Below are 24,077 nucleotides of genomic sequence, written 5' to 3'. Positions count from 1 at the left end.
TGAAACCGAAATTCACCACTCTTTGAATACAGAGTGTTCTTGTGTGAACAATAATAATTAGAAGTTGAATGCTGCAATATACAAGAATTTTTGTTTCGAGATTACTTCTAGTACAAATAACAATCATTATTTTAAACTATTCCAAAGTTTCTCGTCTCCCTGGAAATCTAAATAACCGACATATTTTCTAATTTATTCTAATATCGTATAACCACGTTACACTAACCTTTTCTAACCTATATTTATTTTCCACAAATAATTATATATAAGTCATATTTCTAAACTGTTACTCCATGCATAAATTATTATTATTATTATATGTAAAAAATCAATCAATAAAATCGTAGCTTTCGATAAAATGTAATTAACTGAATTCACACAAACTTTAGATGGATAATTCTTGTTGATTTTACATAGAGAATTATATCTTACCTATATCAATAAGAAAATAGTTTTTACTTAACAATCTAAAATGAAATTACACGAAATTTGACTAATAGAAAATTTACATGTCTGCCCGAATTAGTAACAATGTCAAAATTTCACTATTTAAATTATTAAATGCATTGTTTAAACTTATTGATGTCAACATTGGTAGTCAAAAACAAAGCCACGCCACGAATACGAACATCAAAGAAAAACAAATCACTTTTAATGTTTATTTTCAATCCGTTTCACGAAAATTTTAAAATAAAAACTATTTTCTATCGATATACTGAAAATTTTTAAAGTTTCCATTAAAAATTTTCAACATTAGTCACATTATTAAAACTATAAATCGAAAGATTTTTTTGTCGTTATTAAACAGATCCGGTATCTCTGTATTTTATTTATCTAATAATAACTATTTTGTACTACAATCGAAATAAGGTATTTTAATATTAATATCTATATATATATATATATATATATATATATATATATATATATATATATATACATATATATATTTATATGAAAAAAGACATTACAGTTGAAAATATTTGACGTGAACAATAATTGCGTCGACCTACAAAGATGGCCGACATGCTGTCCAGACAGACAAGGATAAACGAACTTTTTGATGCTATATTTTAGATTATCGTTTGTTTAATGTTTATTAGTAAATCAATGATTTACACAATTTCAAACTATTTGAAGAAAATGCTAAATTTTAATTACTTAGCTTTCGATAAAATGTAATACACTGAATTCGTTCATTTTCCTGGAAACTTTAATTGGACAAACTCGGTTAATTTTTATATAAAGAGAATTATATCTTACCTATATCAATAAGAAAATAGTTTTCACTTCACAATCGAAAATTTTACGAATAGAAAATTTAGCATCAAATATGTCTGCCCGAATTTGTAATACTGTCAAAGTTTCATTATCTAAATAATTAAATGCATTGTTTAAAGCTTGTGACTTCAACATTCACAGTGCGCAGGTCAAAAACAAGTCTAGACATTCGCAAAGAATTCGAAATGGGTCAATGATCTGAGAAGATGTAAAGTTTTGATTTATTAAATAATAAGTAATTAAATATTACATATTTTGTTATATAATTTCCATATTGAATAAAATAGTGTTTTCAAAGATAAAATTAGTAGAGCAATATAAAGCAAGATATATTTTTAATTTTATTTCAAAGAAAGTTTTAATTAATTAGTGATAATAGATTTTAAGATTTTAAGATATCAAAAAATATTCTATTGAACGTTATATTTCCTATGAATATCAAAAATCAATTCGAAATGTAAAGTAAATAAAAAATTCTTCAAACAAATATAAACGAAAGATTTCTAACATAGTAGTAAACCATTAAAAATATTGAATTCTAAACAATCTACCTTCACAATAAAAAAATTTCTTATACAATAACCATTTTTTTTTTCTGAACATAATATGATGGTTAAAATTACTAATCAGTAAGAAGGAATTCATTAATGAGGGTGCTTGGATACTAATTATACAGAATGTTCATTATTTTTCGATAATAATGTTTGTATATTGTAAAATTATAAAAAAAATTTAATTCGACTTACTATGAAAATATTGTATAAGTTTATGATTAACAGTTTTGCGTATAGACCTCCTACACATTCTTGGTAAATTACCATAGACATTTTTAACAGTGTACGTATCAATCTATCAACCCCGAAAAGTGAATACAAGAAAAAAAATAATTGAAAGATTTTCAATCAAACAATTTAACCACAAGAAAATTATACAATTCCATCAATCCATACAACATAGCCATAAGTATATAAATTATTGTTTTGAAGAAGTTTGATGTAATATTTTGTCATTAAACAAAAAGGAATTGGTTCAATTCAATTTAATAACTTCAAATTTAAAAATGAAATAGAATGTGATTATTCCAAACAAATATTTGTAATTGTGAAGTTTTTTTCTTTACAAATTTAATTCTTAAAAAAGTATTTTGGATTTTATAATATAAATTTGTAGAAAGAAAAGTAAACGAAAGTAAATGTCAAGTACAATTATCCTGTTTTTCATATGTGCACCAAATATGATCGACGAGTTTTCCTGGATAACTTGCTAACGCCAATTTATAAGTTAACTGTCCATGTCTATTTAATGAATATATCCTGTATGTTCCGTAAAGTGGTTTTTTAATGAATTTAGAAGAACCAATTTCACAAGAAGACATTTCTAAAACAGTATCATTTTTCAACAATCCTTGCTCAATTGTAGTACATCCGAATCTATGAACAGCCAATAATCCTACAGCTTTACATTCATTAATTATTAGATGTCCTACTTCGAGATGTAACAGGGCATTTTTATCTTGTGGATTTGTAGCTACTGACGTATAATAATAAAGCGGTTGATGTCCCATAGATGTGAAGGATACGATTTCATCAAATAAAAAAGGTACTTTTATTTTAGGATGATCCATTACACCTTTCACTGATCTCCAAGTACCCTCTAGCCAAGAAATTGGACCAAGAGCTTCATGTAGATTATTCGATTGAGTATTAAAACTGATTTTGTGCTTCTTATTTATGAATGATAACAAAGGATCTAACCATTTTAGAGATTGCATATTTTCGTATTATATTAAGTATTTGAATGTACACTGAGAATTTTGATGATTCTACATTTTGATTAAAAAGATGTATTCTACGATTTGTCACTGTCAAACATTTTCAGTGGTTGGCAACTACATAATGTACATAATAAATCGTTAAATTTCTATATAATGCTCCTGGAGTGGGAATGACAATAGAAAATACATGTAGATAATATTTTATTTATCTACCTACATATACAAAAATGTGAACAATAAGCGCCTTACTAAAATTAACTAAAACTCTAACACAAACTATCTAAACTAAATTTTATCAGAGCGATAATCACTTTTTCGGGGATACATGACTACAGAATTTAATTTATTTGTTAAATTTGTAGACACAGTGAAGTTGTAGCAATTACCGCTATTTGAAACTAAGATACATATATAAGCGGTAAAGTTCACTTCTGGAGATCGTCAATAGTTCAGACACATTTCGGAAAATATTAATATTCTTGAATCGAGGAACGGCGTTGGAGTATGATAGATTTAATACCTATATTTCCAAAACATATCCAAGATTGAACATGAGATCTGGCATCCCTAAATACAAACTACACGTAAATAAACATAACCTTTTTCTGTCACTTGTCAATTTCAAATTTTCGTAGCTCTGAAAATACGGTCTGCGTTCGAATAGGTAATTCAATATTCAATTTCTCGAATAAATGATTCCGTTGACATCCTAGCCTACGTAAAAAAAAAGGAATCGACTGGCGATGATCATCTCTTTGTGAGATTCAAGCAGCTTCATTCTTCTCATTCGCGACAAATTTTATTCAAATAAAATGCTCGTTTATTTTTATATTTGTTCCACATAAAAATGAGTGATATTCGATATTTTATTGTCGCAACTAATTCTAATTTCCTCCAGAATATTTTGTACAAAGTAAATTATAATGATTTACATATACTTACTTAAAGCTAGTTTATGTCAAATTATGTCAATTGTAAGTTGCGCAATATATTGTTCCTCGTAATTTAAATTTTTGTGAATAATAATTTACTAAATTAAAGTCAAGATGCAGAATATGGTACCGGTTAAGATGCACCAAATCGTAAAACCACTATGTTGGTTAATAGGAACGTGGAAATCGGTGACTGCCAAAAGCGATTATCCCAGTAAAAATATTCACGGCCGTCCCTTCAACGAAATAATATCGTTCAAATCCTTGGGACAACCACAATTGAAATTTGATGCATTAAGTTGGCATCCCAGAACTTTGTTACCGATACACATACAAAATGGTTATTTATATATTGATGAACATGGAAAAAATGTCGTTCTAGTTGCAACTCACAGTGTTGGATATGCTATAGTTGAAGTTGGAACCGTTCACGAATGCAGTCTGAAACTCGAAAGTCATATTATCGGACATGCTGATTTGTCTCCCTGTAGGGTAACTCAATTCAGAAGATCTTTTTATTTAAACGAAAGTGGCCAGTTGGTTTATAAAATGATGCTACACACTGAAAACGAGCAAAACTTATTCAATCATCTACGAGTCATTTACGAGAGAGATCCTCTATGTCAACGTCCACCTAGTTTTTAATATATATGATTTTATTTTTTAAATATATTTCAATTAATAAATTCCTGTGAACATTGTATTCTTTTTAATATTAGTCTTAGTAAATTATACATTTAACTATCAAGTCACTATTTCATATTTCAATATTTTATGAATATTCAAGTTTATGTTCTCATATAAATATAATGAGAAAATAACAAAATGCCATTGATCTGATTGTTTACATATAAAAAAAACGGACAGACAGTATACTATAACGGTCATCTGTAAGATATATCCTCAACAGAAACGGTCAACGACATTAGCTTTTGTATAGTAAAGTTATTTTAAATATAATTAAATAAATATTTCTTAAAATTCTCATTAATATACTTCGAGGTTATAAGTACATTCGAAAGAAATACTGCATGCGATCTTCTTGACAAATGAATTTTCGATAAAGTTCTTGCCACGGTTTGAAATAAGTAGATACAGTATGGAAATTTTTAAAAGAAATAAGTTTTTCCCTGAAAAAACCATCCCAGAAAGTCTATTGCAATAGAAAGAAGCTATAATATTGTAGTATGGAGAAGAAATTACCCAAGCACTATAAAAGAAATGGGAAACCAAAGAAAAAATATATTATTTTATTTAGATGAAACATATTGTATCAATAAGGGACACGTCATATCAAATAAGTTTTGTCAATTTAAAACTGTTACAAGTCGAAAAAATATGGGCAATTCAAACGATGTTGGTTTATTAAATTTTGAAATCTACTCGTACCGATGACTATCACGTGGATGGACGTGGATGCTGAATTAAGTCTTTAAAAAATGTTTCGAGGTAATTAGAGATTTTCCTACTAAGTGTATAATAGTAATATAAATCTTTGTTAATTCTCATTCATAAAAATATACTACAACATACTATAAATCATCGAAAATTCATAATATTTCGGAAACAATTACAAATTTATATATTCGTAATTGACAGATAAAAATAAATTGTCATTAATATATTTAGAAATGCCAATGTTCTACTGACACATTTTTTTAAAAAGCTCTTCGAGTAACTTATGTGATAAATTCGTAAACGGTTTTTACATATTTTTTCAAATAAAATTTTCGTAAAAATGCAACCCGGAAAAACGCACGAATTGGTTAAACCGCTTTGTTGGTTATTGGGAACATGGAAATCAGTTAACGTTAAACTGAAACGTAAATTAAATTTACCGATGAGCGACCACTGCAAACTTTTAAAAGCCAACGCATACGATACCTACAGTGAAATATTAACCTTCAGTACATTTGGTCATCCAACAATAAAATACGAAGCAACTTCGTGGCATCCGAAGAATTTCTTTCCATTAAAATTTGAGGTCGGTCATTTTATGTGTCATCCTGGTAAAAAGAACTTGACAGTCGTTGCGGCTCATAATTACGGAATGGCTGCTGTTGAAGTTGGAAAAATTACTCAGCATTGTATCGAACTTTGTACTTTATCAATGGCAAATTCTGAAGTCGTCGATAAACCAGTAGTTGGATATTGTAGATCCTATCGCATAAACGACCAAGGACAATTGGTATATAAGCTGAAATTACGAACACAGGACGAACATAGTCTGAAAGAATATACGAGAATTATTTACGAAAAAGATTAATTAAAATCCGGTACGTCAATTTTTGAATATTGATTATGAAATAACTTGAATTGTATTTGTTCGAAAGAAAATGTAAACCATGAAATTTGTAGTGATTAAAATATAATAAAGATATTTGTTTTTATCCTCTGAATTTTTTATCATTCATTCTATAGAGTAAACTGGCAGATTCAATCTAAAAAATACAATCAAACAAGTATTATGAGGCTCGGTTTTAAATTTATAGTTGAAATTTGATAACTCAAATTTCAACTACTACACGATAGATAAATGCACGAATGAAAGGAGCAAGACTCAAACAGGATGAATATGGCAGAACGGAAACCTCAAGATCATCATTTAATCACGGTTTTATCCTGGTTTTAATTTGACAATCGTAACCAATTAATATTAAAGATCAGGCTGAAACATGTCTTAATTCATCTTTCAATCTCCTCTAAAACTTCTCAAATACAATTGCTTCCGAGTAAAAATATTTTATTTTGTAGAACTATTATCAATACGCAATATTCTGTAGGATAAATAAAAATTTATTTTGTATAATTCGTATTCAAATTACCTACACCTGAGGCGGAAATATTTTTCCGATAACAAATAAATTATTTTTGAAGTCTTAATTATTTGGGATTACACAAAATAGAGTAGTCCCGATTCCAATATCCTCTCATTTAATGAGGCGATGATCGTGGATTCATAAAAAAGAAGAAAGTGAAAGATAACCCACTCACTGACACTTGACGTTTTATATGTTTACGTCAATCCACATATTTTTACAAAAATGTAAAAGAAAAGCAAATAAAACTGGAGCTACGTTTATTTGACGAAAGTTGAATAATTCTTATCGATAAAAATGTTATATACTATGATGTAATGTTCTCAACATTTGAAATGTTTACGAAACGAAATCTTGTTGATATTAAGAAATCAACAACTAAATTACAAGATCCCAAAAAAGACGTTGCTACTCGAGTGAAACATTTAAAGATTATTTTAGGTATAATTTTAAATATGCACGGTTAGATAATTATTCACGATATGTTGAATTTTAGAAAATGTGGATACCAGTGAAGCAAAAGGATTTTTTGAAGCTAATTTCAGTCATATCTATAATATCCTTTATGAAAGCTTTGTTCAAACTGAAACAAATCTGCGACAAAGAGGTAAATTGAAAGCTTCCATCCATATATATTTATTTGTATATATGTATTTATTGATAGAATCAGCAAAGGATATTTATTTTATATGTAATAGATGTGGCCTACATTTCAAAAATACTTAGTAGCTACTCCCTATAAAAACTAATTGGTAGATAAATATGATTAAGTGTTGAACATTTACAAAATTGATAGTTTTTGGAAAGTAATAATTTAATGGAAATAAATTTTTAAAGGTCATCTACAATATAGGGTACAAATATTTTAGAAACAAACATCCGTCATTATTTAATTCAAGCTTGGTTTATGCTGCCAAAATTTAAATTACTTGTTGAAAGACACCGAAATGGTACTTGTAATTCATAAAGAAAATTAACACTAAACTAAAATTAAAATAAGAGTTTGTAAACAAAAAATGGGGGAAAGCAATGTTTGATTGTCAGCAATTGTCCTTTATGCAATGGAACACTGACAGACAGTGTCAGAAGCTTTCCACATTTGTATGATAAAAAGAACCCATACAGGGAATTTCTATTGGTTTACCAGTTATTTATGATTATCCTTAATTTAATACATAAACCAAAAAATACCAACAAGAAAGTTTAGTTTGATGGTAATTGTAATTTAGTTTTAATTTTGGCTGCATAAACAAAACTTCAGTTTTGGAGTAACTTCTGTAATATATTCATTTAAATTAAAGATAATTACCACTTTGACTTGCTAATTTATGTTTAAATAAATCATTAAAATTCTTTAATTTTTGTATTGCTTCCGAAAGATTTTTTCATTCATTATAATTCTTATATTTTTGTATTCTACAATATGGGATGTAAGCCAAAATTCAGTTTAATAAGCTGTATTTATTATTGGCATTTAATCAAAAATATCTTATATTTAATTTCAATAGTACCAGTGTTAATAATTTATTTGCATTGATAATTATTAAAGCTTTAACAAATATCTCCTAATTATGTAATTTTTTGTTTAATAAAATATTTTGAAATTTGAAGACCCTTCATTTATGTGTTTCTGTTGATTAATATCAAAATATCAATACCAATATTTTTTTATTAGGTTTGCATCGTATAACAAATTTCCTATCAAATAATTTTTTTTCACTTTCCATTAGTAGAATAGTCAAATGAATGTGAAAATTGCTTTGAAAAAAATTTATCTAGAGTTTGGTATGATTTTTATCATTTCACATTGAAAACAAGGTTGATAGTAATCACCAGAAACACATAATTGTTAACTCATCATCTGCACTTTATTATCATTATGTAAATAATCACTTAATAATTGCTAATGTATCTGTTTCTGTGGTGGCAGAGCTGTCTTTTCATCTGGGTAAGTTTTTATGATACAATTTGAAATGGACTAAATTTTAACATAAATAATTCGACTCCATAGTACATAAAGCTCACAAAGAAGAACTGGAATGTACCTTATGGATTCTTGAACAAGTGTTGTGTCTTTTACCGGAACTCATACACAGAAGATGGCAGTTACATTCACTCAGCAGACTTTTAGCAAAATTGTTACACCCTGGAAATTCTATAAAATTAAGACGACAAGGTATCAGGTATGTGGTATGTTTATCCATTCTTTTATTGTGTTTAATTTTCAATTAAAAAAAAATCAGTCCTAATATTTCGACATATTTTGTTTCCAACATGGAAATTCTACTTTATTCAAGAGATGTTTTGCAGGTTTTTTTTAATGTGGTACCAAGCATTAAATGAAAATGCCCCAGAATATGTAAACAACATGTTCTCAGCACTGGTACCGGGATTTGGGAACCAAAGTGTATTTCAATCTCAACATAGTGGAAGCGTTTTTCACGATACCAATGCTCAGTATCCTGTAACTGCATCAGAATTATTACCGATTCTACCACCTTCTAGTGGAGAAAAAGCGCCCGACCACATTAGTAAATTCTACTTGGAAGCTTTACTGGAATATATCGTCCATACGGTACAGAACACAAGACCATTTTCTTGGTAGCATTAATGTTTATCATTATTTTAGGTTGTAAAATTAGAATGGCAAGATAAAACATCACACCACCATCGTTGTTTTAGTTTTTTATTAGAAAAATTCAAAGTTTACTATATTCCAAAAATTTTCCCCAACTTTAGTAAAGATACATCCCTATACAAACCAAATTTAGGTAAATGTTTCTGTTATCAAAAAAAAAAAAATTGATTTTCATCTCATTATTTGTAGATCTGCCTTTGTTAAGAAGACCTGAAATTGAAAATGAATTTGTCCACTGTTGTGTTAGTCTTATACTTTGGATCGTTAACTATGTACATCAAACTAAAAAGACACATGATAATAAAGATGCTAATTCAATTGGGCCATCTTCAATACAAAATCTTCAAGGATCTCATGAAGATGATCCTCAACATGATTCTTCTCATCCAAGTTTAGACTCTGGTATAACTTTATTAATATTTATTAATAAAATAAATATTAAAATAATATTTTACCATTCAATTTTGACTTCTAACTCTTTAATTCTGCCCGGAACACACAATAGTGGCATATATTAAAAACTATAATTATGTTTGGTGTTGTTTTTCAAATGTTGCAGTCAATTTGAAAAAAAAAAAAGAATTGTCAAACATTCGGTTTGAATTATTTTAATAATCTAATTGTACAGTGTGTTTCATAAAGATAGATTTATAAACGTTAAAGTCCTAAAAAACCTTCGACAGAGTACAACATGAGAAGCCTATAAATGTATTGAGAGACACTGGTGTTGATAGAAAAGACCGGTACTGGCGACACAAGGCGGTCGGAAGACATATAGGTGACAAATAGATGGACAAAACCAATAAGGCGCTCGACAAGGATATGAACTGTCTCCAATATTGTTTAAAGTTGATCGCTAAATATATACCTATGAAGCTTCACATATCTGCAATTAATACAATAATATTTTTGTTCTAGCTTTGTCAATTCAAACAAATAGAACCGCATCGGATGAAGAATTAGCTCCTCAAATAGTTCGCGAAGTTTTGTACAGTACCAGAGAAAACGTAAACTTTATCCACGAACTGTACCGCCAAGCGTTTCTTCTCAATTTCACTCACGTCGTAGCGATTAGAAAAATCATTGGGCTATATAAAGACCTAATACAAGGTAATGTAGTAGAACTACCTCCGTATGCTTTAGAATTACCGGAAGATGTACCGAGAAATATAAATGAAGATTTTTCATATTCTGATAACAGTAGACCGGCTCGATTACGAAATGATTCGTATTTAGGAGCCATTCATAAAGAAAATTTATTAGTGAGAGCTGGAACACAGGTGATAAATGTCTGGAAAATAATAATTGTGCGTTATACGCCTAATTTTTTTGTAGAATATTTATCAGCTATTTATGACTCACGCAGCTCATGTTTTTCTGGTTGAAATAAATTCACAAGTTCCAAGAATGTTGGAAGAACAAACAGACGCTTGCAAAAGAGTCCTAAACATATATAGATACATGGTAATGAATACCAGAATGGATAGCAATACATGGTAATCAACTTTTAATAATAAATAACGAATTAATAAAAATATGATATTTTGTGAATTGTTGTGGTGATAATGTTTTACTATTCAAGGGAGCAACTGTTACTTGTGTTACTTCAAATAACTTCATTAGTGCTTGGAGAAAATCCTCCTAAAAAAAGAGCAACCACATTAGGAGGCAAATTGGCCCCAGCTATTTTCCAAACGTTAATTGTTACATGGATCAAAGCAAATTTGAATGTGTTGATTAGTAGAGAATTGTGGGATAGATTTTTACATGTCATTACATCATTGACAATTTGGGAGGAATTAATCAAAGAATGGGCGGTAAGTTTTTGTTTTTGTCGATACGAAAATATCGAATGAGTGATCGCATTGTAAATATTTGAAACGTTTCTAATGATTTATGATGCGTAGAGATGTCTAAGAGAAGTTCGTTTTTTAGAAAACAATGGAAACTTTAACCAGAGTTTTAGCTCGACATGTTTATAATCTCGATCTAACTAATCTACCTCTGGATAGAGTAAACGAAAATAGGTCAAAAAGAACTAGGAGAACTACTATAAGACAAGAACATAGTACAACACCTTGTGGTGCAGGAGAGATTGTTCATCCGGCAGTTATTCGACAAGATTCCACATTGCCGGACGGACAATTATTATCCAAGAGAACAAAATCGACTTTATCTAGAAGCCATAGTGATAATGATTTGACATTGAAAAGAAGATCAACTCACATAAAATATAGAAATGTAAGATTTTATTTTATACAAATATTTAATTTAATCTCGTTTATTCATCGCCATTATTATATTTAGATTAATAGAAAACGTTCGAAATCGTTGGAAAATATCGCAGTTCAAGATACTGAATCCACTGATCGCACTCGTTCCCCTAGTCCGGCTCCCTCCAGCGGTATGGAAAGTAATTCCATCAAAGATTCGCCCATTCAATTGGATATGTTGTCTGCTGATCACCAAACTCTCGAATTATCGGGCGAAAATAGAGGTGTCATTTGTGGAGGATCTGTAAGAGGTTGGTTGCCCGATGTCGCCGTTATACTTTGGAAAAGAATGTTGGGTACGAAATTAATATAATAATCGAAATGAAATTTATTGATAATATTTTTTAATTTACAGGTGCTCTGGGAGACGTTAACCAAATATCCGATCCAAAACTTCATGCTCAAGTATTTGAATATTTAGTAAAATTGACAGACACCTTAATAAAGATTAGTCATAACCAAGGTATTTCTTCCGACAATATGAGTACCCCATCTCCTCCGGAATTGATTCCCCCTCTAACTTTAATTCTCCCTTGGTGTTTTGGAGCGTTAGTGTTACCTAATAATTACGAAACTGGAAAATTGAATGCCTTGAGACTTATTTGTACTATAACTGTTAACTGTGATAGCAAACATCGGACGTATTTGCCACAAATGTATAGGTTTTTACATACAGGTGAGTAGTAGTATAATTTTCTTAGCATTAAAATATTTTTTTAAATATTCTGTTCGGTTGGAATACTAACAGTGGATGGAGTAGTGCAGTTCCAGTCTGTTGTAGTGTTTTTTATTTTGATTTGCGATTTCTTTTTCTATGTAGAGGATATTTAAGTTTTCATGATTTGAAAAGTACCAAATGGCGTTTGTTATCATAAGTAGAATTTTTGATTGTCTTCTTAGGATACTACTTTTATTCAATTCGCTGATACATCCTCATAGAGGGATGCAATACATCCAAATTGAATTTATAATGGTTTTGTAAGTAAATTATGAGTAACCAGTACAAATCTTTTGATCTGGAGTTAATTAGTTTTCGCTTCTAAAGGTTATATTCATTGTTGAGATGCATTCCTAAATATTTATTTAGAGCTGGAGGACACTGGGGTCTTTTTAATGAAATGTAACTTGGACAAATTTTGATTCTTCGCGTATTTAGCCATTTCTGTATGTTATTTAATTGTCTTTGGAGGATGATAGACGCTGTGGCTGTATTTTATATTATTTTCCTGCTCATGCAATGAGCTCTAATATAAACTACTAGAATCAGAGCGTTCTATGATTTTCACTTTAAAATTATTCCATATTAATGATGACAATTTATTATTAATTAAAAATTTTTATATTTCAGCTTTAACGGGTAGCTCAAAATTAGTGATAAGCACATGCCTGAAATATTTAGGTCCGAGATTTTTCTCTCTACAGTTACCCGGTGCTTCTTTGTTAATATTAGATTTTATTCACGCCTGTAACGTAATTTTAAATAATACCGAAAAATTGGAAACGTCGCCAAGAACTGAGGCGATGTCTTTCTTGGCGAATCTGCTTAGTCAGACGGAACATTTCAATTCCATATCTGTACTTCAACCAGATTCCGATATGCATGTTATATCGTGTCCGGATGTAAAGGTAAGAAAAATAAAATTATTCTATATATAATTGAATAATGAATAACAATCAAACTTTATTTTAGGATCATATAGTTAGTATTTTGTTGAGGGCTGGCAGGAGAGAACCTAAAGGTAAAGCTAGATGTATTGCGTTGTCTGCCCTTGGAATTTTTGTATATAGAGAATTAAAAAATCAGACATTCCATCCAAAGTTGGTGGATTCTCTTAACGTCATCCTTTTAGCTTTAAAGGTAAAATTTTACATATTTTTTTTTGTTATTTAATATATACCACAAACCTCGTCGTTTTATAGAAAAATATTCAATATGTAAAAGGATATTTCGCCGAACAAACGAAAAAATTTTATTATTTATTTTATAAATATTTTTCAATTGAAAAAATTACAAAATGTATATTTCAAACTTGAGTATAATCAAACGATTTAAGCTCTGTTTTGTTCTTATGTCCTCTTGTCTTCCTCTTCTAAAATTTGATGGTACCTTTCCTATTCTTTTTTTCCGGCCTGCCACTTCCATTCCTTCCATTCCCTTTTTCTCCATTTGTGATCTATTGGCAAGCACCTAACTCTTTGGGCTCTTTACATATTTCTATCATTCCAGTGTTTTTTAGGGTACTTTCCACTTCCGAACTTTTATTTTTTCACTACTTTTCTGTCTTACTATCCAGGACTTACTCCCATACAGTATAGTCGTTAGGTATCTTTTGATATTCCTTTTTCTCTCAGAATAATATTTACAGAGCCCTACTAGATAGTCGAAGGACTCAATTTTTTTTTTACTTTATTCAAAAGTATTGTAAATAAACTGTTCAATATCTCGGTTTATTTTTCTTTCTCCTGCAATATGGTATTTGTATCTATGATATACAGTACACAGTATATATAAAAATTGATTTCAGTTAATCCTGAATTTGAGGTAGTAAACACAATATAACTCAATAGTGTGGCAATGTATTAAACTGTGTATTTTTATTTATATAGATTACTTGAATGATTTTTAAATTTTTCTTCATTAAAATCGGAAATTTAAAAATTATTTGTATCTTTTAAACAATTTTAGAATAAACAATACTCGATTTAGTACACGGTGAGATTGAAGTATGAATTTCATAGAATTTTTTTTCGTGATACAAGGTGTTAATGTAATTAAAATTCGCATTAAATGCAAATTATTAATTATTTAAAAAATAATAGAATCAGAAATTACTTGAAAGTTTGTACTAATATTTACAAATCATTTTTAATATTTGTCGAATAATTTTATTATTTTTCATACAACATTATTTTATTTATAATAATTCTATTTAATCAATATATTTTTCGTTGCAGTTCAATAATAAAGTGATAGCCCAATTAGCGAGTAACATATTATTCTTATTATGTGATCATGCACCGTTATTATGGACTCAATATCCAAGATTAAGTAACGCCGTTATTACAACTTTATGTTCCGCATTATTTCTACATACTCCACTTGGATCTACGGCCAGAGAAAGTGATAAGGCTTTAGGTACTGCTCTGCTGTTTTGTTTGGGCGAATGGTGTATGAAATTGGGGCCTCAAAAATTATTACAAATTTCCGATTATGGTGAACATAGAGGAACCTCTCTTTTACTTCAAGTATTTACGGTAAGATTTATATACTGGTTTTAATCATCAAATCTTTTCTAATTTACATGGATTTCGAATAAATTCTGTCAAATTAATTGAATAATTTTTTTGGAAAATTTAACTTGAAGGGTATTGAACATTTTAAAAGTATTATTAGTTTGTTTTTAAATACTTGTGTTGATACATTCAGCGGATCTTCTCTGCTTACAGTTTCCCAGAGTAGTGTAAGCCCTTGTAGAGTATTCCAAAATGTGTGTATTCCTGTGTGTCCCGGAATACGTTATTCGTAGAGAAATCCTGCAAATGTTTACATCGAAATAAATAGAAAGCGATATGAACATCGTTAATTTCTTGTTTCTTTCATTTTAAAAAATTGCGCGATCTGCTCTCTGACTATATTCAATTGCCTAGCAACGAATCTGTTGTTTACTTGGAAACCGAATCCAAATAAACAGTATTGAAATTGGCGTTACTCATACATTTATTATTATTAAAAATGTCTACAACGGAAATTTTATTTGCCAGAAAAAAATTGAAATCCCTACCGACCGTATACGATAAAACGAAAACGGATGCGCGCGAAAGAAAAAGAAACGTTTTATATTTAATTCGAAGTTATTTAAGAGAACAAAATTTAGTGGAAAGTGCTGAAATTTTAGAAAAAGAAGCTCTACTCAATTCGGATTTCGAAATTTGTGAAAACGTCGATTTGGAAATCATCCTACAAGAATATCAAAGTTATTATTATACGAAATTTCAAAAATATCCGAAGATTGTTAAGAAATTGGAAGAACCTTCAAAAAACAATGATAAAATTAAAAGAAAAAATAGTGCTACGAAAAAAGAGATAATACAAAACGATAAAACGGAAACATTAGATTTTCCATTCGAAATAAAACCATTAAATAATGAACAAAACACCAAAAATGAAGAAATACACCTTAAAGAAAAAGAATATAACGATTCAATCGATTTCGATGTAATTCCTACCGATATGAAAGACATGGCGGAACAAATAAAAAAAGAATTTATTACAACTAAAGTGGAAACAACTTGGGACGATTGTATCGGTCTATATAACGTTAAAGAAAAACTCAAAGAAGCTACGGTGTATCCTTTAATCTATCCGGATTTATTTGAAAACCTTGTATCGTGGAAAGGAGTATTACTGTTCGGTCCGCCGGGTACCGGAAAGACTTTGTTGGCCAAAGCATTAGCTTCGGAAGGTAACAGTACATTCATAAACGTTACCAGCAGCACTTTTATCAGTAAATGGAGAGGAGAATCGGAAAAAATGATTAAACTATTATTTCAAATGGCCAGAAAGTACGCCCCGACGACAATCTTCATAGACGAAATTGACGCATTGGCAAATCAATTGTGCGTACACGAAGCTTCGAAGAGATTCAAAAGCGAACTTTTGACGCAAATAGACGGCGTACACGATTCGATTACGAACGTTTTCGTTTTGGGTAGTACCAATTCACCTTGGAATATCGATCCGGCTTTATTGAGACGTTTCGAAAAGAGATTATTAGTACCTTTGCCCGATGAAAAAGCCAGAGAAGATTTATTGAACAAATATTTATGTACGCCGAACGAAATATATAAAAAAGATTTGCAACATTTGGCGAAATTGACTTACAATTTTTCGGGTTCGGATATAAGAAGTTTGTGTAAAGAAGCGAATATGGTTATTGTTCGAGAAAAAATATCCGAAATCAATATAAAAGGAGGTAATAATAAAACTGATATGAATTTGAGGATGTTAAATGTAAAGGACGTCGAAAAAGCGTTAGGGAAAATATCGTCTTGCGTCAAAGATGAAGATAGTACGAAATATTTTAAATGGAACAAAGAGTACGGGTCTTGGTGAAATTTTATTATTCTATACATTTATATTATTATTATTATTATTATTATCTGTAATATATTGTTGTAAAGATTCCAAATCTATAGTGTCGACTAAAGAGAATATCACATAATAATCGGTTTTCATATTAATTTGTAAATTAGATTAAGTACTTTGCATTCGAGTATACTACTCAGAACGACTACCGCTTGGATCATATTTGTTTTGGTAGTGCCATACTAGATTGGAACAAAATTGTTATAGAAATGGACCGAACAAAGAAAAATCTTCAATTCCGTCACCGGATCATGACGATTCAAGATCCGTGACTCTAAAACTCATAGAAGAGTACAAGACATTGACTTGGAGGACGGGACACAAATAAAACAACACAAAATAATAAAGTAATAACCGAGAGATATACAAAAAATATCAACAACGAATATATAACGCGATCCGTAAAAGCTGGGAAATGTGCTAGATGGAATTAATCTACGGAAAAACGTCAATGATGACTGAAAGGTACTTTCGAAAAAAGTGCAACTGATAAATCCAGAACTGACCGAATAAAAGAGATGATGAGAGCTAGAAACACATTAATCGATGACACTAAAACCAAACAACCTGAAGAATATCAAGAAGCAGAATATCCAAATAGGTGCTACAGTTGACATTACAAGGAAAAGAGGAAGACCACGAAGAAGCCGGACACTCGACAATAAAAATAATTAAAAAAAAAAAAAATGGGGCGATAAACAAACAGTTTTAAAAAACGTGGATTATTTAAGAATTCCGAAAAATTTACTTTTTATGCACCTCATCGAACATCTAACTAATCTGTAGTAGCAAATTCCTTCGGAGTGACTAAGATTCTTATAACCAGACGACAAATTCGAATTTTTCGAATATTTTTCGTTTTATTTGATTTAATTTTTTTTTTTTTTTGTTAAAGGTATTGAATAAAATAATGCTTGGGAAAGCGTCGTTGGAACATCCCGGAGGATTAACTCAACCTAGTATGAACGACGACTTTGATCCAAATATTCTTTCCGACGATTTAGAAATTTCGGAAAGTTATTCCTCTTCGAAAGATAATCAATGTCAAGACGCTATCAAATTATGCGCGAGAACAATCCTTACGCATCTAGTCACTCATCTGGGCCACTTTCCAATGGCCGTAGGTGCTACTAGGCTAAGTTCACTCGTATCGGAACACGATGACGTTCCTAATATGAGTTCCGATGATCTATCAAGTAGTATTTTTTCCGCATCAAATATTCAGGTACATTTTTTCTAAATCTCAGTAGTTTTCAATATTTTTTTTATTCGTACGTTTATACATTTTTCAGTTATTTATTTTATCGAAAAACATAATAGCCAGTCTGGTGGAATTACCTACGTTGGAACTACCAGGTGGAGGAGTAACAGCTGGTCTATCGACCGCCGATAAACAAGTTAGGGTGATCTTGAGAGATCTTTCCGGTAAATCTAGTTGGGACGCATCGATTTTGTATAAAAATCCAGAAAATGCGAAGAAAAAGAAACCGACAGAAACGGAATATTTAAAATATCACGCGGAGAATTCGGAAAACATTATTCAAATGGAAAGTTTAATAACGGCACCTCTTCTACATAATTTACCGCAGAGCGCTATACGACATCGACCTCCCAACGTATTGCCGGATGTTTCTAACGCAGCGCCCGATTTAGATCAACTAGACGACGTAAGTACATTGACATAATGGTTTTCTGCATCGATTATATCGTACATATTTTTTTTTATAGCTACTTCAATACTTGGGTCATACAAGTCCAGAATGTCTTGAAAACGCCAATCGAAAATTAAACGAACCAGCCGCTCCGCCAATGTCGACCGAATTGGAAAACGAGGCTATCGCGTCTGTTATTAGTCAAAGAAACATGGAATTGGAAGAGAGTAGGTATTCGCAACAAGTTCATTCGATGTTGGGTCAACCTGTAGAAAGACCAAATAGTCGATCGGAAACAAATTATCCGTCGTTTGGTAGCGCTGTCACTTATCAACAAAGTAAGTATACGTTGAAACGGAAAAACGCTTCAATTTTATGACGTTTTTATTTTTTTAGATATAAAAAGCGCTTCGGAACAAAACGATTTTCAACATTGCCGTTTATTCTTCTCTCAATTGGGATTGGCCGGTTGGGAAAGAAGACAACAATTGCATTTACTTAATAAGACTGACAGATTGTTGAGAGAATTGAGGAATTTAGATAATCAGAGCTGTCGAGAAACGCACAAGGTAGGAAAATAATTATACAAAACACGCTGCTATTGTTAAAACTACATCGACATTTTAACGAGAGACGAACGTTTCTATCATCAAGTTCATCTTCAGAAACTCTAGATGATTGTGATTCGACGGTTGCCTTTTAAGTTTTTACAATCGAACAAAAGGTGGCGTTAATGAGTTATGTAATAATAGAGACGACTATTCCCATCCCGCCATTTTGATACCCGTCGAAGAAGCAACGAAATAGAATCACTCTTGCCAACGAATATAGATGCCTAAAAGGGAAAATAACAAAAAGAATGTCGGGATTGTTGACGAGAAAAAAAAAATATTGACTTTATTTGTTGATAATGAGTATTTTGATATTCTTTTCTCTATTACACGGTAATTGAACAACAAATTAAACGTGAAATTGTAGACAACTGAAGTTATTCGTGTTGTTTAACAATTTTTTGTACCACAAAAAAGTTTTATTATGTGAAATTATGTTGTATTTTTGATGTACATCATCGTTTGTGATTTGTTTCGCCCTTTTTGATAAAAAGGTGAACAATAAAAGATATTTTTCGCTGATTTCACTGATAGAATTAATTCAGATAACAAAATAACATACCACACCTATTTGAATATGAAATAATTCATATAATTTTTTTATTTGCAGTTTGCCATTATTTACGTAGCTCCTGGTCAAGAAGATAAAAATTCAGTATTATCCAATCAAAGTGGGAGCGTCGCATACGAACAATTTTTGGCGGCATTAGCTTGGGAAGTCGAATTAGAAAACCACACAGGATTTTTGGGAGGCTTACAACGTCAAGGAACAACGGGATTGACCGCTCCTTATATAGCTACAAGCTTCCTTGAAGCTATTTTCCATGTTGCTACCAGAATGCCTGGAGATACCCCAGAAGCCGTACTTAATAAGGTAAATAATTTTGTTCGTATTTTAAATACGAAAACAAATATCTGAGTTCTACATTTTTTTTTTTTTAGATTAGACATTTGGGCAATGACGAAGTTCACATTGTATGGTGTGAGCATAACAGAGATTATAGACGTGATATCATTCCCACTGAGTTCTGTGATATTTTAATAACCATTTATCCTTTGCAAGGAAATTTTAATAGAGTAACGATTAATTTAAAATCAGACGTAAGTATTTTAATAAGAACATTTTTCCCTACACATTTTCCATTAACTATTTTGTCAGATTTGTCTTCCATATAGCAAATTTATTTACATCCTTTGGTTTATTCGATAAGATCCTTTTAAATATACATTTTTAGTGTACACGACTTTTAAATTCCAAACATACTTGGAAAATGAGGATTTTCTTTCGAAAGTGTCGAGGATAGCAGACCTGGGAATCGCCGAAGCCACGAGAAGTACTACATCAACAGTAATAGAAATAATCCTAAACCTTCAGATTATAGAATTGTTCATAAAAGGTGTAGTCTCAAAATGCGCTCTCCAGTTGAAGGCCAGAAATTAGTAATATAGATAGAAAAAGAATAAAAAATACAAAATAGACTTTAAGGAAAGGATAAACATTCACTACAAAAAAAGAATGGGATGAAAAACCCATCGTAGAGGATAATGAAAAATCAACAGATAGCTCTGGAACAAAATATGGAACAGGTGTATATTTCGTAAGGAACTGAATATCCAAAAGTCTTTGAGTCTGAAAACTGAATGTAATATCCTTCAAGTGAAATTCTAAGCAATAAGGAATACTGAGAGAAAGTGTGATGAGTTGAACAGAAACACACAACAATTGATACAAATAATAACAAAAATGACAAAATGAAAAGTAGAAATGAGCATCTTCTTGGTACCTATATCAAGGCAGATAAATTTGCTAAAGGCAGGAAGAGTGAAAAGAATTCTTAAAAGACTACCAATAGAATAGTTTAAAGATGCTATCGACATAGGAATCAGAATAAAAAAGTGATTGCACCATACCCAAAGCGATTTAGCCAAAGAATAATGAAGAGAATACCAAAAAAGATAATAACATTTATGAAATACTCAATTCATAAGATCATTAGAACGATTATCGGACTTTGTACTGTTGGCACAAGACTCCAGAAATGGGAAGTAACAATGGTCAACTATTTCAAAGAGTGTATGTAACTAGAGAGATACAGACGATCGAGCTTCTGCTTTGTTGGTGATCTTGAAAAAATTGTTGGATTATTGATATAAAAGGGGAAAAGATATTAGGGTGGTTAGCTAGTTAACTAAGTTTCCAAATCTTGAAAGATAAAGATTAATACAATAAATACTAATTTATATATTGAAGGTGATGATTTGCAGGTACCACATTTTGGAGTATTATTTGATGAAGCCATTGTTGAAACATCTGTATTAGCTGGTTTAGTTAGAACGACTGCAATTTGCGCCAGTAGAGCTAAGAGATTAACTTACCAACATTATCAACAGTAGTAAGTTTCCTTCTTCTTATAAATCTAAATTAGTGGAAAAGTATCAATTTCACTAAATTTCAGACTTATATTATTACTTTTTGTATTAGTAATAGTTTTAATATCTTTTCAGTTTTTTTTCTTGAAATTGTAACATAAAATAATACAGTACATTTATACTTCGGCAGCTAATTTATCATTTTTATAATTATTTGATCTATACCAAGGACTTCGCTAAAATTGAAACAATAATCTTTGAAAATTGTTTTTTTTAACATTATTTTTACATAATTATTATGTGATTCATTTTAGTTATGAAGAACGTGCTAGATCTTTAGAAACAGTGGTGACGAAACATAAAAAAAGTACCACCTATGAAGAATTCATATCGAAGGTATATAGTCCCGTCCAAACGCCAAGTTCACTTTACCCTAGTAGCTTGTCATCGAGTAGTACTGAAGGTACTCCGAATTCATCAATGTTAGCAGCTGCCCTTTTGGACTCGCACGGACATGTACCGAAGAATTCCCAAAGACATGATCAAAAATACAGAGGTTTGTACTAACAATATAAACTTTGTTTTCATTGTTATAATAAATATTATTTTAAATAGTTATACGTAACAACAACTGTGCATATAGAATCGTTTTAAAAACAATATTGGATTGGATCACTGGATTTTTCTTTATATTTATATTTTTTAGCTTCGGCGAATGATGCTACTAAAGCCAGTTGGTTCCAAAATAATGAAAATCAAATTGTCGAATCAAGTATATCTCCTAGACCTATGAAGAGAATTTCGTCAAATTTGAAACCATCCAAGAAGTCAGCAAAACGTGAAACGTCCGTAGAATCTCCACCAGAAAGTCCTCTACAAATAACAAGAAGAAAATAATTTATTTCAGTATCGAGCTAACATGTACAAGGTGTTTATAATCTTTAAAATCCAGTTGTTGAGAAAGAAAACATATTTTATAGCTTTTTTCAAATTCTTTTAAACTATGTCACATTTTCATTTTTATTTATTTTTTCTACTTTTCTTAAATTTGGAAGTCATAATATGTAGTAAGCTTAAACTTATGTAACAATATTGTTAAGAAAATTATTATTTTATCTAAGTTTTAATAACTGTGTAGAATAATTAAACTATTTAATTTTTATAATCATAAAATTTACCACACGAGAATAAATATTTTTTAATTTTTATCACAATTCGTTAAAAACAATTAACAATTACGTTGACAATGTAAAAATACCGAAAGGTATCTAAAAGTATATTGAGTTAACAGTTTTATTTTGGCATTACCTTAGAACAAAACAAACTTGGTGGTTTTGTTAAACAATTTGTTGTTTTTAAATGCATCCAGCGTAAATTGTCAGACGTATTTGATATTTTTTTAACTCAGTTCTAGATTTACTTGCTTATGGAGTCAAGAAATATAAATCCCTTAACTCAACATAATTTTAGTCAATGAAAGGAGTCTTAATGTAAAATATTCATTCATTCACACCAGCTTGAGAATCATCATTGATTTCGTATAAAAATATTATGTCTTTGAGATTTATGGTTCTATAATCAGATTGCATGCATAGAATTTTTTGCATTTATTTCACTTCTATAACTAGTATATAAGTTTAATACCCTCAAATTATTTTAGAAATGTATCAAATTGTTAAGTTATGAGTGGTGCTGAAATTGCTTCCTTTTCATTCATTTTTGTTTATTTATTCTATTTCTGCATTAAAAAAAAACTAATTTATTTTCTTAAACATTCATTATAATTTAATAATTAGGAGCAATGTACATTTTAAAATATAATTTTCAGAAATGTATAGTTTCGATAACATTTCAGTATTAACGTTTAATGTATTTATTTTTCACCCTATTTTTTTAGGTGTTTTGTATAGTACTTACATTTGTTACAAATAAGGGCTTTATAATAAAATATGTAACAACTATAATTTTCATTTTTTTTGATCTAAAAATTTTCTGGCTGCTAACAACTTATCAGTTTTTGATAATTCAATCTTGTCTTTCAATAAATATAGACATTGAATGAATTTGAAAATCGTCGTTTCTATCTAAAGAAGTATCCACCGAAATTCCTGTATCAAGATTAAATTCATATAATTGTTTAGGGATCACCTAATGCATAATGTCAAACCAAATCAACAATAAAAAAGGTCCAAAAAGTTAGAAGTAAAAGAAATTAACAATTTATTAATAATTATGAAGAAACTAATTTTGTGAAACATTGACAAACTAGAGAATTGTTGTCAGTTGATAACGACCAGACATTAAAGATTCTTATAAACTTACTTGCTTCCATAAACAAAAACAACTATTATGTATGTATTAGTAGAAATGGGTACGGAACGTCAAACAAAATCGAAAATGTCCCAACAATGACTGGATTGTTACATATTAGCGTCCTGGAGCGACCAAGGATACGTTTTTGAATAGGGTGAACCGATTGGATTTTGCATCACAACAATCTATTCTTTAATGATAGTGAGGGATTTTTTCGTTTAAAGTTATCTCTCAAGATTTATTTTTTCTTTCCTAAGATAAATTTATG

At 30.0% G+C, this 24,077-nt stretch overlaps 4 protein-coding genes across 4 annotated transcripts; 3 read left to right on the top strand and 1 right to left on the bottom strand.

Annotated features, from left to right (window-relative positions):
- Positions 1 to 1,490: 1,490 nt before the first annotated feature.
- LOC130897885 (uncharacterized) lies at positions 1,491 to 3,656 on the bottom strand. The gene has a single exon (XM_057806824.1). The coding sequence runs from the start codon at positions 3,050 to 3,052 to the stop codon at positions 2,477 to 2,479; it is 576 nt and encodes a 191-aa protein (XP_057662807.1). The 5' UTR covers positions 3,053 to 3,656; the 3' UTR covers positions 1,491 to 2,476.
- Positions 3,657 to 4,011: 355 nt separating this feature from the next.
- LOC130897904 (peroxynitrite isomerase THAP4-like) lies at positions 4,012 to 4,688 on the top strand. The gene has a single exon (XM_057806854.1). It carries the CDS (start codon positions 4,102 to 4,104, stop codon positions 4,630 to 4,632), a length of 531 nt encoding a protein of 176 aa, XP_057662837.1. The 5' UTR covers positions 4,012 to 4,101; the 3' UTR covers positions 4,633 to 4,688.
- Positions 4,689 to 5,616: 928 nt separating this feature from the next.
- LOC130897949 (peroxynitrite isomerase THAP4-like) lies at positions 5,617 to 6,386 on the top strand. The gene has a single exon (XM_057806940.1). It carries the CDS (start codon positions 5,726 to 5,728, stop codon positions 6,251 to 6,253), a length of 528 nt encoding a protein of 175 aa, XP_057662923.1. The 5' UTR covers positions 5,617 to 5,725; the 3' UTR covers positions 6,254 to 6,386.
- A 556-nt stretch (positions 6,387 to 6,942) lies between these two features.
- LOC130897846 (ral GTPase-activating protein subunit alpha-1) lies at positions 6,943 to 23,460 on the top strand. Its single transcript, XM_057806773.1, has 25 exons — positions 6,943 to 7,247; positions 7,303 to 7,413; positions 8,737 to 8,754; positions 8,818 to 8,989; positions 9,117 to 9,381; positions 9,436 to 9,577; positions 9,634 to 9,846; positions 10,363 to 10,724; positions 10,780 to 10,940; positions 11,027 to 11,261; positions 11,380 to 11,685; positions 11,752 to 12,013; positions 12,073 to 12,393; positions 13,066 to 13,343; positions 13,408 to 13,575; positions 14,673 to 14,972; positions 17,759 to 18,088; positions 18,156 to 18,530; positions 18,592 to 18,853; positions 18,912 to 19,084; positions 19,737 to 20,000; positions 20,069 to 20,227; positions 21,392 to 21,519; positions 21,811 to 22,052; positions 22,203 to 23,460. The coding sequence occupies exons 1-25, from the start codon at positions 7,124 to 7,126 to the stop codon at positions 22,391 to 22,393; spliced, it is 5,562 nt and encodes a 1,853-aa protein (XP_057662756.1). The 5' UTR covers positions 6,943 to 7,123; the 3' UTR covers positions 22,394 to 23,460.
- The last annotated feature ends 617 nt before the right edge of the window (positions 23,461 to 24,077 follow it).

This window comes from Diorhabda carinulata, chromosome 9 (assembly GCF_026250575.1).
Source record: "Diorhabda carinulata isolate Delta chromosome 9, icDioCari1.1, whole genome shotgun sequence".
NCBI lineage: Eukaryota > Metazoa > Arthropoda > Insecta > Coleoptera > Chrysomelidae > Diorhabda > Diorhabda carinulata.
Note: the sequence above shows the minus strand (reverse complement) of the source record. Positions and strands in the feature narration are given on the sequence as shown.

Bases quoted from the DNA above. Each gene is read 5' to 3' on its own strand.
- LOC130897846 (XM_057806773.1), top strand. From the start codon at position 7,124: ATGTTCTCAACATTTGAAATGTTTACGAAACGAAATCTTGTTGATATT. The intron at 9,847-10,362 runs GTATAACTTTAT...TTTTTGTTCTAG, and splicing joins TCATCCAAGTTTAGACTCTG to CTTTGTCAATTCAAACAAAT. The intron at 18,854-18,911 runs GTAAGTATACGT...TTATTTTTTTAG, and splicing joins CGCTGTCACTTATCAACAAA to ATATAAAAAGCGCTTCGGAA.
- LOC130897949 (XM_057806940.1), top strand. From the start codon at position 5,726: ATGCAACCCGGAAAAACGCACGAATTGGTTAAACCGCTTTGTTGGTTA.
- LOC130897885 (XM_057806824.1), bottom strand. From the start codon at position 3,052: ATGCAATCTCTAAAATGGTTAGATCCTTTGTTATCATTCATAAATAAG.
- LOC130897904 (XM_057806854.1), top strand. From the start codon at position 4,102: ATGCAGAATATGGTACCGGTTAAGATGCACCAAATCGTAAAACCACTA.